A 14863-nucleotide genomic window follows, 5' to 3' on the forward strand; every position below is an offset into this window, starting at 1 on the left:
GGACCCTTGGTGACATTTTGCCAGAAGCTGAACAGCTGGGCTGGTCATGACTGGCTCCCAAGCAGAGGTAGCACACATCATGTATGTCTGTGACAGACATCAGATGGCCACAGATGCAGGCCTTGAACCTGCTTACTGGTTTCTTCTGGGACACTCCTGTTTTTCTTCTTTTTTTTTTTTTTGGTAGCATTGAGAAGTTTTGGGGGCTGTCAAGGTAACAAGTAAAGTTGTAGAGGAGAAGTGTTAATTTTTATTCCCCCCTGCATTTGAAGTAGAGAGAGAGATAGTTATCCATGCTCCAGCATGGACAAAATAAGACTGAGGAGACTATTTGATAACAGTCGTGCGGGAAGTCCCGCACATGTTCAATAAAGCTGAAAGCTCTATTAGCTATGAGAGAGAAGTCTGTTCTGTGCCACCAGATGGCATCACCCAGAAATCATGGCTAATTCAGATTGCTTATTAAAGGAAAACAATAATAATAATAATAATAATAATAATAATAATAATAAAATAGATTGATTATTTTAAACACATGGCATGGCAGTGCTTGGTTGTATACAATATAAAAAATAAATGTAAATGAAAGATTAGACAATGTAACAACAGCATTGGCTGAATGTTCCATAGGTGCTTTATAAAAGTTTTCATTATGTGATTAGTAGGATGACCATAGTAAAGCTTTATGGTTTTTATGGATGATGTCTTATCGAGGATATTTTGTGTTTTTATGTTTTATATGGGATGATAGTTATGTTGCTTTATGTATTTTGTAGTTTTGCATTTTGTGTGATGACTAATATCTTTTGCAACTATTGTAAATTTCTTTGGGCAGTGCTGTTGGAAAAGCAGTCTAAAAATCAATAAATTCAATTGTTACCACATACAACATTATTTTAACATTCTTATAAAAACATCCACAGTCTTATAGCACTGGGATTATTCATAAAGCCACTGACAAGTAATATTTGTTCAATATTTGCCCACTGGCCCACTAAAAGTAATTGTGGTGTTAAATCACAGATAAATACAGAAATTGAAGAGAACAGGAGGAAATCAAGACAGGGCATGTGACTTGTGCTGCTAATCATTTTCAATTCAATGGTAAGATTCTCAGCAGCGCTTAGAGAATAGACACAGGAGAATCTCAGGTTTAGGACAGTCCAGAAGATTTTAATACAAATTAACATGCTGAACCCATCTTTTGAATTAATTCTTGAAAGACAAATGTGACTGCCTGATTACATTTAACCTGTGCTTGAATAGCACTGAACTGTTTTTACCTTGTGGTTACATGGCAAATGTCTTGCATGCTGGCCAAGGCTGAAAGCCTTTAGACATAGTCGACATTGTTGACCCGGATTAAGCAATGCACTTCTTTGTCGAACCAGAATGACAGGGAAAGACTTCAAAATGTGTTTTGGGACAGAGAAGGATCTAGGCAAAGAAATGGCATAAATAATACAACAGTTTTTCAATAAGCATTAGGCAGATTTCACTTGTCTACTGAGTTTTCAGTAGACTGAAGACAGGTATTGCCACAAGGATCTTGGATTACTAATTAAATTAGAAGAGCAGTTAAGAACAATTTGAGATCAACTAATTCTGCACTTGCAAAAATATGTTTCAGTTGGCCTAGTGGTTAGAGCAGTGGGCTACCGAACCAGGGTTCAAGTCCTGCTGTCGCTCCTTGTGACCTTGGGCAAGTCACTTTACCCTCCATTGCCTCAGGTACAAAACTTAGATTGTAAGCCCTCTGGGGATCGGGAAATACCTACAGTACCTGAATGTAAACCAATGTGATATCTCAGATCAAATGTCAGTATATAATAAATAAACAAAATAATGAAATCTCAAAAATCATTCCTTAGGACTTGGCCTACAAAAAGGTGCAGGTTAGAGACAAACTGCTATTCGTGCCATAACTCCATGCACCTCTGGATAATGTGCCATGGAAAGGAAAAAATCACCCTGCTAGTACCAACATTTAGAAACAGCATGGTATTCACAAAGCTGATTTTGCTTACAGAGATAGAAGGCCTTTTTCTAAGTAAATCCATGTTGCACATAGAGTCACTTGATGCTGGCTTTATGCAAGAGCAAACTTCCTTTCCCCACCAGAATGTATTTGTTTCAATCACATTTAAAAAATGAACATGGAAATGTATGACAGATAAAGACCTTCCAGGTCCGGGTAGTCTGGCCATTTCCCCTAACTTCTGCTGTACTGTAGATTTTTTCAAAATATGCCACCCTGTCGAGGAAGGAATCTTGGCCTCCTGCATGACAAGCAGGTACACAGTCTCTGTATTAATGAGGTGTAAATTTCATGGTGCATTAATACCACTTACATATTCTTCCTCTGGTATTCTCTAATTTTTACGACCAATGAGTTTAATTGGACCTCCTCTGATGTGTGCTGGGGTTTTAAACCTAGTTTTCCTATACAGTATTGTATTTTACTTGATCAGTGGATTGCACCAATCAGCACAGAGGGGATCCATCAAAATGTTCTTGTGAAAGTAGCAGCAGACTTCTGCCTTTGGCTACTCTTAGGCATGTGGACAGCAAGAGACTCAAACAGCAGGGCAGCTACCTATAGACACTTACCTGCTCTGCCTATTGGGAAATCCACCCAAAAAGCAAGGGCTGGCCCAGTGGCCCCAGTGGCAGAGCTTCATTTTGCTATGAGGAGGACCTGAAAGGAATTCCCAGGTCAGGTCTTCTGCTTCCTGGAGGAGGAAATCTCACACATCATGCAATAGCAACACCTAGTGTCTGGACTTAAGGCCTATGACTGGAAGATTCCAGAAGGAGTCCTGGTGTTAGCTGAGGACTGTTGATGCAATGACTGGGCTAGGCAACTTGGGAGGGGATACAAAAACATTTGCAAAAAAAAAAGTCAAAACTGTTAACAAAGTGATAAAACTTGCCTCTTTTCCAGATTTAGCAATTCCTCTTTCGTGCCTTCCCTAAATCCAGCAAACATTTCTGAAAATTCTTCCACTGGTTTCCACCTTTGGTTTCTCTTCTGTAGCATAGAAACAGGTTCATTATTTAGTGATGCTGTATTGTATTCTTAGCCACCTTCATGACTTATATAATGAAATTGTGATTATATGTGATCATTTGAAACAGGAAAGGATATTGTTTTCCCAATGTGACTATTACATAATGACTTTTGGACATGAATGCCCCTGTAAAATGTTACACAAGTGCATTTCCTTTTTTTTATTTCACCTAATAAACATGCTAAATCTCATTACTGATTTTAGTAATAGGAAGAATACCATTCAAGATATGTACCTGCTCCCATGTTAAATAAGAATATTGTCTTAGGCAGTTTTGAAAATTCACTTCTTAATCAGTTACGTTCATAACATTAGCATATACGTGCACAAGTAACTTGAACTTGCATACAAACTATTTTATAAACATCAAAAATATGCATGTATTTTCAGTCTCGCACACACAGGTACATGCAGAAAAAAGGGATGGACTAGGGGAGTTCCGTGGTGGAGCTGAGAGGAATAAACATATAAAGGAAACTTGGTTCTTATCTGCTAATATTCATTCATGGAATATCATAGATCGGTCCAGACAAGTGGGTTTTCAATCCCTACTAGCAGATGGAGGCAGAGTATAAAAAGTTTTTCAGGCACTACTACATAACAGAGAATGCCACCTGCAGTCCCTCAGTATTGACCTGTACCCAAGCCAAGATGTCCAATCTTGGCTTGGGTACAGTTTCGGGGTTTAGGTACAGTTTCGGGGAGGCTCAAAGTTGGAGCCTCCCCGAAACTATAACCTATTTACAATATATGAAATTCTGTATATGACTAAACAAACTGCCTTTGCAACATCCAGAAGCGAGGAAGGTCTTTCAACAAAAAGAAATGAAATGAAATGAAACATAGAAACATAGAAATGACGGCAGAAGAAGACCAAACGGCCCATCCAGTCTGCCCAGCAAGCTTCACACATTTCTTTTTCTCATACTTATCTGTTTCTCTTAGCTCTTTGGTTCTATTTCCCTTCCACCCCCACCATTGATGTAGAGAGCAGTGATGGAGCTGCATCCAAGTGAAATATCAAGCTTGATTAGTTAGGGATAGTAACCGCCGCAATAAGCAAGCTACACCCATGCTTATTTGTTTTACCCAGACTATGTTATTCAGCCCTTATTGGTTGTTTTTCTTCTCCCCTGCCGTTGAAGCAGAGAGCTATGCTGGATATGCGTGAAGTATCAGTTTTTCTTCTCCCCTGCCGTTGAAGCAGAGAGCTATGCTGGATATGCGTGAAGTATCAGTTTTTCTTCTCCCCTGCCGTTGAAGCAGAGAGCTATGCTGGATATGCGTGAAGTATTAGTTTTTCTTCTCCCCTGCCGTTGAAGCAGAGAGCTATGCTGGATATGCGTGAAGTATCAGGCTTATTTGGTTTGGGGTAGTAACCGCTGTAACAAGCCAGCTACTCCCCGCTTTGTGAGTGCAAATCCTTTTTTCCACATTATTTCTTGCTGTTGAAGCTTAGAGCGATGTTGGAGTCACAGTAACCATGTGTATGTTTATTGAATAAGGGTATTATCTCCAGGCAGTAGCCGTCGTTCTGGCGAGTCACCCACTCTTCATTGAAGGCCTCTTGACTTTATGGATCCAAGGTTTTTATCCCACGCCCCTATGAAGTCCTTCACAGTTTTGGTCTTCACTACTTCCTCCGGAAGGGCATTCCAGGTATCCACCACCCTCTCTGTGAAGAAATACAAATCATAGAGGGCTGGGCTTCTGGACTGATCTGTGGTATTTCAGGAATGAAAATTAGCAGGTAAGAACAAATTTTCCTTTTCTGTTCATACCCCAGATCAGTCCAGACAAGTGGGATGTACCCAAGCCCCTCTATCCTGGGCGGGAACTTGAAAGAATCACACGTAATATACTTTCCCCAAATGCAGATCACTTTGGCGCATGCATGTCCAGACGATAATGTTTGGTAAAAGTGTGAAGTGAAGACTATGTCATTGCCTGACAAATTTCCTGCAGAACAACCAGTTGACACTCTGCTCAGGAGGCAGCCTGTGCCCTAGTAGAATGCGCCTACAGCCCCTCCAGGACCGATCAACCTTTAAAGATAAAGGCTGAAATTTTTGCTTCTTTTAACCATCGTACAATCGTGCCCTTGGAAGCTATATTTCCCTTCTTCACTCTAGTGAACAGGACAGAGATGATCTGATCTCCGAAAGGCATCTGTCACCTTAAAATATATTAAGAGAATTCATCGAACATCCAATAAGTGAAGCTCCTTTGCCAGTGGACTATCGGGCATCAAATGTGGGAAGGCCAGCAGTTCCACCATCTGGTTGATATAAAAAGAGGAAACAACCTTGGGCAAGAAGGAAGGGACCGTATGTAACGATACACCATCCCCTGAAATGCGTAGAAAGGGGTTTCTACACGATAAAGCTTGAAGCTCTGAAATCCTCTTAGCTGAGCAAATGGCTACCAAGAAAATGGTCTTCAGGACGAGATCCTTCAAAGATGCCCTCCTAATCAGTTCAAAGGGAGGATCACATTCAACTTGAAGAACCAGATTAAGGTTCCATGCTAGACACATCCTCCAGATTGCCGGACACAAATGCTTTGCCCCCTTTAGAAAATGCACGACATCCAAATAAGATGCCAAAGGTCTCCCCTACAGCTTACTTCAAAGACAACCTAAAGCTGCAACCTGTACCCAGAGAGAATTATAGACCAATCCCTTAGCTAAACCACTTTGCAGAAAGGCCAAGACCTGAGAAACATCTAAATGCAATGGCTCCAGCCCATTCTGCAAACACCATGACTCAAACACTTTCCAAACCCAGATATAAGCGAAAGACATGGAAGGCTTCCTCACCTGAAGTAAAATTGTAATCATCGGCTCTGAGTTTCAAGCAAACCAATCTCCTCTCAAAAGCCAAACCACTAGACAAAAGCGATCCGCCTGCTCTGAAAAGATGGGTCCCTGATGTAGCAGCCCGTGCAGGTGGGTCAAATGAATGGGACCGTCTATAGTGAGATGAACCAGATCTGACAACCACGGCTGGCACAGCCACTCTGGTGCCATGAGGATCACCTGACTGGATAATGTTCGATGCAACACAATATCCGACCTATGAGAGGCGACGGGGGAAACCCGTAGAGCAGCAGCTTCGTTGGCCACGGTTGAACCAGGGCATTGATGCCTTTAGAGCCAACTTCCCTCTGGTAGCTGTAAAACCAATTTGCTTTTCTGTTTTCTTGAACCCCCATGAGGTCTAACTCCAGCCTGTATAAGCGCAAAAACCCCCACGAACATCTCCCACTCCCCCAGATCTAACTGCTGTCTGCTGAGATAGTGAATGCATATTGTCCACTCCGGCCATGTGAGATGACGCTACTCCCACCCAAGCAAACAACTCCTGTGTCTCTTCAGCCACCAGATGACTCTTCACGCCGCCTTGACAATTGGTAATCACTACTATCATCATGTTGCCCGAAAACACACGTACTGTTCGTCCCTGAATGAGCGGAAGAAAAGGCAGTTCTGGAACCTCCACGTTCACCCCCTTCTCCAAATTGGGACAAGACAGGCATCAAGAAAGCCTGGACCTGGCATCCCCCCAGAAGGGGCAAAGAAAGCTGAAATTCTTTTGAGAGTGGATTCTTTTTTTTTAAATTTTTTATTTATCACTTTTAAACATATAAAACAAAGATACACTTTGTAATGAAATTATAAGAGGCTGAACAAGAAATCTATTAAATGATTTAAACATCTGAAAAGAACAAAAAAATTTTTCATTTCTCTTATCTCCATATAAGAAACTTAGGAGGGAGGAGCATTTACTAAACAACAATAGAGGAGCTATAGGATAATCATATTTCTATAGAAAAGGCCTGCATGCTTCACCGTGTCTATATTATAACGATCCACTTGTTAAATGCATACAGGATTTTGTACTCTTGCATTAAATAATTCCCTTAACTGATCTGGGTTAAAAAAAAAGCAAAAGTATTAGCAGATAATTTTACTATACATCTACATGGATAACGTAGTTGGAAATTAGCTCCTAAGGCAACAACTTCTTGACACATTAATAGAAAGGCCTTACGGCACAGCTGAGTTGATCTCGCTAGATCTGGGTAGATCCCAACAGTATCTCCATAATATAAAGCATTCAGATTTTTAAAATACAATCTCATCACTAAACTGAAATCATGCTCAGAAAAATAAGATACAAACAATATAACTCCTTCTGTTATTTCTATGTTTGAGTTTTAAAGGTAATCTGTTAAATTTAAAGCATATTCCCTATTAATTGCTGAACTCTGTGTAATAGCCAATCTCTGGGGCAAAAAAAATAATCTTGATAGCTGGGATTTGTTCTAAAGGAATCTTTAAAACATCCTGTAAATATCTCTTGAAGGTAATTGTAGGTAATTCACCTAGCATGTTAGGGAAGTTCAATAGCCTCATATTTAAATGTCTTAAGTAATTTCCTATGGATTCCAACTTTCTTGATGAATTTAAACAGTCTCGAGTAGTTACCACAGATATATCATGAACACTTTTCACTTTTTTTTTTAAGGACTGAATAGCTTGCGATTGCTCACTCAGTACCCGTTGATGATCGTTGGCTACAGAATTCACTTTACAGGCTACAGCGTCTAACCGATGAGTCTGCTCTTTAAATGTGAGAGAAATACCTGCAACCAAATCCCATAAGGATTCAAGGTTGACGACCTCCGGTCTTTTAATCTCAAGGGTCTGCATGCTCTTTTCTCTCTGGTCTTGTCCCGAGTCGATTTCCTCTGATTCCATTGGAGGGTTGCCTCCCCCGTCTACACCTTTCTCCTCAGGGGCCTCGGTCTGTCCGATCAGTGGAAGTAACAGATCTTTGTTCAAGCAGACACCAGCAGTCTTAGCCGACTGAGGCTGCCTGGTGATGTCATCATCCTGCGCCTCAGCTCTGACGACAGTGCCTGAAGAAGAAGCTATGGGAGGTTGCCGTGGATCCGGAGGGCTCAGTGAAATTTCCCCAGGTGACATTGGGTCTCCTCTCTCTGATGCGCCAGTGGGGCGAACTCGGCAAAGAAGCAGCGAACTCTGATATTAAACGTTGATCCAAGGGAACGTGGAATTCAGATGGGTAAATTCTTATTTTCCATTTTTTTTATGCAGCATAATTGCTGGAAGCTTTGAAGTTTAGGTAATAGAAACAGGAGCAGCGTTGAGTCCGTCTGCTCAGGCAGCCTTCTTGACTCCTCCCTTGCCTCTGAGAGTGGATTCTAATGGGATAAAAGTGCCCTCTGGAGAGGTTGCATATGAGAAAACGCCCAAGGAATTAACTCCAGTGTAGATGCCATAGAGCCCTGGACCTGCAAATGATCTTAGACTCTGGGAACCGAAAGTCACAGAAGCTGACACACCTGAGCCTGCAACTTGATCACTCTCTCCATGGTCAGAAACACTTTCCCGACACAGGTATCAAATTGAGCTCCCAGATACTCCAATGTCTGGGACAGCTCCAAGTGACTCTTTGCCAGGTTCAACCACCCAGCCTAGCGACTGCAGCAGCTGCATGACACATCAAATCGAATTATGTCACTCCAGTTCTGACTTCGCCCTGATGAGCCAATCATCCAGGTACGGGTGCAGCAGGATACTTTCCTTCTTGAGGGCTGCTGCTACTACCACCATCACTTTCATGAACTGTGGTGCTGTTGCCAACCCGAAGGGAAGGGTCCGAAATTGGAAATGATCCCCTAGCACCATGAATCTCATGAATCTTTGATGGTTGGATCTTATAGGAATGTGCGGATAGGCCTTCGTCAAATCCAGTGATGCCAGAGACTCTCCCTTGTGAACCGTCGCTATTACCCTTCTCAGCGTTTCCATCTGAAAGTGCAACACCTGCAGTGCTGCATTGACCCTCTGTAGGTCCAGAATGGATCAAAAAGTCCCCTCTTTCTTGGGAACAACAAAAAACATGGAATATCTCCTTAGTCCCTGCTCTTGAAGGGGAACCGGAACACTGGCATTCAGGCTCTGCAATCACTGCAAAGTGTCCCACACTGCCTCTCGTTTATCGAGGGAAGCACAATGGGAGACTACATTGGCTTCTTTAATCGGGCATGAAAATTCTAATGCATAGCCATTTCTTAATACCTCCAAAAGCAATTGGTCTGAGGTGATCCTGGTCCACTCCTTGAAAAACAAGGATAGTCTCCCTCCAATGGTTTCCAAGGAGGAGTGGACCAGCCCACCTTCATTGGCTAACCTTACCTACCCCCTCGCTGGCATCTTCATGGGGAGGCCTCACTACCCCCAAAAGGACTGCTGCTTTTCTGAGCCTTGCTTTTGAACTGCAGGCAAAGAACTCCTGTTGGAGCGAAACCTCCTTGCATCTGGAAAATGAGCATACGGCAGAAAGGTCTTCTTGCCGGTCTTCCTATCTTCAGGCAATTTATTTCCCTTAGACTCCCCCAATTGCTTCATCTGTTGTTCCAGATCCTCTCTGAACAACAGCTTTCTTTTAAAGGAGAGGTTACACAGCTGTGCTTTAGACCACACATCCGCCGACCAATTTTGTAACCACAGGGGTCTCCATGCTGCCACTGCGGAAACCATATTTCTAGCAGAAGTACGGACCATGTTGTATAGGGCATTCGCTACATAGGCCACTCATGCCTCTAAGCGGGCAGCCTGTGTGGCCTCATTTGTCACCCCAGATACCTTCTCCTGTGCCTTTTACAACTAGCACAAGCAAGCTCTCTGCATCAAACTCCTGCAAACTGCCGCCCGAAGGCTTAAGGCTGAGGTCTCAATTAGCCTCTTCAACAGAATCTCCAGCTTCTGATTCTGAATATCCTTCAAAGCAGCCAACCCTGCCACTGGGATGATTGTCTTCTTGGTCACTGCTGACACTGCCATATCTACCTTGGGAAGCTTCCAAAACTCCAAGGTCTGCTCCAGCAAGGGATATAACTTAGCCATAGCCCTGGTTCCCTTAAGACCTGCCTTGGGAGATTCCACTCCAGATCGATCAACTTCTTCACTTTCTTTGGTAAAGGAAAAGCCTTAGGCGGCTCCCGCAGTCCATCCAAGACAAAGTTCACTTCCTCATTGTCAGAATCTTCCTGTGTGACCTTAATTCCCTACTCTTCCAACACCTGGGGAATTTGTGGTTGCAGTTGCTCCTTACACCCCTGCAGAGGTTCCAATCCCTTTGGAGGCACAACCGGGGCAAAACGCGGCTGCATTGAGGCGCAATTGCCTCAGACCACAACCTCGACATAATTTCCCGCACTCAGTGGGAGGCACCATAAAATGCGGTCAGCGGCAAAATTAACTCCTGCCACTGCAGAGTCCTCCGCCAGCGCAAGAACGCTGTCCAAAACTTCACTGACACTCGGTACCCCACTCATCTGGCTTTGGCCTCTCGGCACAAACAGCTTTGCCATTTCGCTCCCAGGCTAATTACTAAGGCTTTATTTTGTTTTGTTTTTTTTAAAGTAACAGTACACAAGGGAAGATAGCAAGAAAAGAAAAATGAATACTTCCCTTGCTCCTGGATGCTGACGGCTAAGGATGAGAAGAACCCAGGAGTGAGGGAACCAGGACCCCTGGCTTTCCTTCCCTTTGGACAAAGAGGGTCGAGCTAGATTGGGGAACAAACCCCCTGCTCGCCCTGCTCTACTCGAGGGATGGCCCATGAAGAAACCTAACACCTCGAAGAGCCACTTCTAGAAATCTTCCTTCTTCAAATAATTTTTCTTATCTTTTTCTTTTTCTTTTTTTAAGCTCAAAACTCTAGACTGCAGGAGTGCACCTCTATCATCTGCTGGAGACAGAGAAATACTGAGGGTCTGCAGGTGGTACTCTCGGTTATGTAGCAGTGCCTGAAAACTTTTTATTCACTGCCTCCATTTGCTGAGTGGGATGCAATACCCACTTGTCTGGACTGATCTGGGGTATGAACAAGAACTTGCTATTTTATAAGAGATTTAAGCAAGCACATTTGGCAACTCAATCGCCCCATTTTACACCTGCTAATTATCTCAAGCAGTTGATGTTAGACTGTCTGTTGTTTGCTACCGGTTGGCGGGGAGGTCTGGATGAACTGGGGGGAGTTCCGGGTGAAGAATTAGGAGGAGCTCAATGAACTGAAAAAGAACTGGGTGAACTGGTAGAGGTATCAGCAATTACCCCCACATATTTTAAAATATACCTGCTTCTGCGTGTAAATCAGGGTTTTTTCATGCATATAATATATGCACATATGTTTATAAAATAGGTAGAAAAAATGAAAATTAGGTCTTACCTTTGATAATTTTCGTTCCTGTAGTACCACGGATCAATCCAGACTCCTGGGTTTTGCCCCTCCTCTAGCAGATGGAGACAGAAGTTTACAAACCAAAACTCTGCCTATATCTAGGCTGGTGCCACCTACAGTCTGGCAGTGTTACTTAATGTCAAAGCAGAATAATTCAATCAAACATCTCCAACTAACTATATAACTATTAACATCGATACCGGTTCACAACCCCCCAACTGAGAACAGAACCCGTGTCACCGATAACGGACAAAGACAGCAACACATTTGACTGAAAATGCCCAAAACAGATACCGTACTGCCTCTCTCGGCATCAGCAATACCTCCGGGCGGGACTCTGGACTGATCCGTGGTACTACAGGAATGAAAATTATCAAAGGTAAGACCTAATTTTCTTTTCCCTGTATGTACTCGGATCAGTCCAGACTCCTGGGATGTACCAGAGCTTATCTTACTTGGGATGGGATCCGGAGAGGCCCGCTCTGAGCACTCCTTCCCCAAACTCCGTTGGTCCTGGAGCCTTGACATCCAGACGATAATGCCTGGCAAACGTATGCAACGATTTCCAGGTAGCCTCCCTACAAATCTCCTCCGTAGAAATATGGTGACATTCAGCCCAGGACGTGGCTTGCGAACGAGTAGAATGAGCCCAAAGACCCAACGGTAGAGACCGACCCTGGACCAAATATGCCGAACTAATGGTCTCTTTCAACCAACGAACAATGGTAGCCTTAGAAGCCGCATTACCCCATCTAGGACCACTCCAGAGGACGAAGAGATGGTCAGAGACCTGAAATGCATTGGTCACTTCCAAGTAGCGCAGCAACATTCGCCGCACATCCAACTTACGGAGATCCCTAGACAATGGATCCGAACTGTCTAGCTGTGAAAACGACAGCAGCACAACTGTCTGATTCACATGAAAAGAAGAAACCACCTTGGGCAGAAAGGAGGGAACTGTACACAACGACACTCCCGACTCGGAAATACGCAAGAAGGGCTCTCGGCACGACAATGCCTGCAACTCAGAAATTCTTCGCGCTGAGACAACAGCCACCAGAAACACCACCTTCAGAGTTAGATCCTTTAAGGTGACTCCACGAATAGGCTCAAAAGGAGCGCCACACAACGCCTTAAGGACTATATTCAAATTCCAAGATGGACAGGGCTGCCGAAAAGGAGGCCGCAAATGCTTCGCCCACCTAAGGAAGCGCACCACATCCGGATGAACCACCACCGACGCCCCTTGAATCCGACCGCGCAAGGATCCCAGTGCCGCTACTTGCACCCGCAACGAACTACACGAAAGTCCCTTAGTCAAACAGTCCTGCAGGAAAAGTAGGATATCAGACACGGCCGCCTGAGTAGGGAGCATGTCCTGAGAAAGGCACCATGATTCGAACACCTTCCAGACCCGCACATAAGACAACGACGTAGAGACTTTTCGGGAACGTAGAAGAGTAGTTACCACCGCATCCGAATATCCCTTGGACTTCAATCTTTGCCTCTCAAAAGCCATGCCGCTAGACAAAAGCGATCGACCTGGTTGAAACAAACGGGACCTTGATGCAGAAGATCCGGCACATACGGGAAGCGGATGGGTTCCTCCACCGCTAGATTCAGAAGATCCGCGAACCACGGGCGCCGTAGCCACTCCGGAGCGACTATGACCACGTCCGCCGGGTGTACCTCGATTCGCCGAAACACCCTGCCTATAAGTGGCCACGGAGGGAACACATAGAGTAACATGTCTGTCGGCCACGGCAGCGCAAGAGCGTCCACTCCCTCTGCCGCCGTCTCCTGGCGTCGAGCGAAGAACCGAGGAGCTTTCGCATTCTTGAAGGTTGCCATCAAGTCGACCGCGGGATTTCCCCACTGTGCACAAATGAGTTGATAGGCGTCCTCCGCGAGCTCCCACTCTCCGGGGTCTAACCAATTGTGACTGAGAAAATCCGCATGAATATTCTCCATCCTGGCAATGTGAGAGGCCGCTATGCTGTTCATATGCTTCTCCGCCCATGCTATCAATAGCCGGACTTCGGTCGCAACGGTTTGGCTCTTGGTTCCCCCTGTCGATTGATGTAAGCCACCGTGGTCGCGTTGTCCGAAAGTACTCTGACGGCTTGACCGCGAATCATTGGGAGAAACTCTTGCAGAGCCAGCTGAACTGCTCTGGTCTCCAGTTGATTGATGGACCAAGACGCCTCCCTCGGGCACCACTGACCCTGCACAGACTTCAGTAGACAGATCACTCCCCAGCCATACAGGCTGGCATTCGTCGTAATTACCGTCCAGACTGGTATCTCCAGGGGCACTCTGCGACACAAGTTGTTCGGAGACAACCACCAATCCATGCTGTCCCGGGCCGCCTGGGTCAGTGACAATGGTAGACAAAATTCTTCTGATACTGGGTTCCACCGGGAAAGCAACGCCGACTATAAAGGCCGCATATGAGTGAAAGCCCAGGGGACCAATTCCAGTGTGGAAGTCAATGATCCCAACACTTGTAAATAGTCCCAGACGATTGGTACCAGCTTGGATAACAATCTTCAAATTTGCCCCTGCAACTTGACCATTCGCTCCTGTGTTAGGGACACCGATCCCCGACGGGTGTCGAACAAAGCTCCCAAAAACTGCAGCGACGGAGAGGGAACTAGATGACTCTTGGTGACATTGACTATCCAACCCAAGGCGTGTAACAACTGAAGCACCCTCTGAACCACCGTTCGACAGAGTGCCTCCGACTTGGCGCAAATCAGCCAATCGTCCAAATACGGATGCACCAACAGACCTTCCCTGTGGAGCTGCGCTGCCACTACCACCATGATCTTGGTAAAGGTGCGAGGTGCAGTCGCGAGTCCGAACGGGAGCGCCTGAAACTGAAAATGCTGCCCCAACACTGCGAACCGGAGAAACTGCTGGTGCTCTTTCCGAATACCGATGTGCAGATACGCCTCTGTGAGGTCCAAGGAGGCTAAAAACTCTCCCTGCCTTATGGACGCGATTACCGATCGCAAGGTCTCCATGTGAAACCAAGGAATCCACAGACATCTGTTGACTCTTTTCAGGTCGAGGATAGGCCGAAAGGTTCCTTCCTTCTTCGGTACCATGAAGAAATAGCCTAGTGGTTAGAGCAGTGGACTATGAACCAGGAGACCAGCGTTCAAGTCCTATTGTCGCTCTTTGTGACCTTGGGCAAGTCACTTTACCCTCCATTGCCTCAGGTACAAAAATTTAGATTGTAAGCCCTCTGGGGATAGAGAAATACCTACAGTACCTGAATGTAAACCGGTGTGATATCTCGATTGAGATCGAATGTTGGTATATAAAAAATAATAAATAAATAAATGGAGTAACGGCCCCTGCGCAGCTCACCGGCCGCTACTGGGACAATCACTCCTAGATCCCGGAGACGACCCAGAGTTGCCCGTACCGCATGGCGTTTGTCTGAAAACCTGCAGGGCGATACTAGGAAACACTGGCATGGCTGGTGAAAAAAATCTAATGTGTAACCAT

General features: G+C 44.8%; 1 protein-coding gene across 2 annotated transcripts in view; it reads right to left on the minus strand.

Moving 5' to 3' along the window:
* ZSWIM2 (zinc finger SWIM-type containing 2) overlaps positions 1-14863 on the minus strand; it is a 71422-nt gene that overhangs the window by 14650 nt on the left and 41909 nt on the right. For both annotated transcript variants that reach the window (XM_029605970.1, XM_029605968.1), the window contains exons 8-9: positions 2934-3031; positions 1284-1437 (exon numbers count right to left, since the gene is read on the minus strand). In XM_029605970.1, the coding sequence (XP_029461830.1) occupies positions 1284-1437; positions 2934-3031 (252 nt within the window). The remainder of the gene's footprint in view (positions 1-1283; positions 1438-2933; positions 3032-14863) is intronic.

Source organism: Rhinatrema bivittatum, chromosome 6, assembly GCF_901001135.1.
Source record: "Rhinatrema bivittatum chromosome 6, aRhiBiv1.1, whole genome shotgun sequence".
NCBI lineage: Eukaryota > Metazoa > Chordata > Amphibia > Gymnophiona > Rhinatrematidae > Rhinatrema > Rhinatrema bivittatum.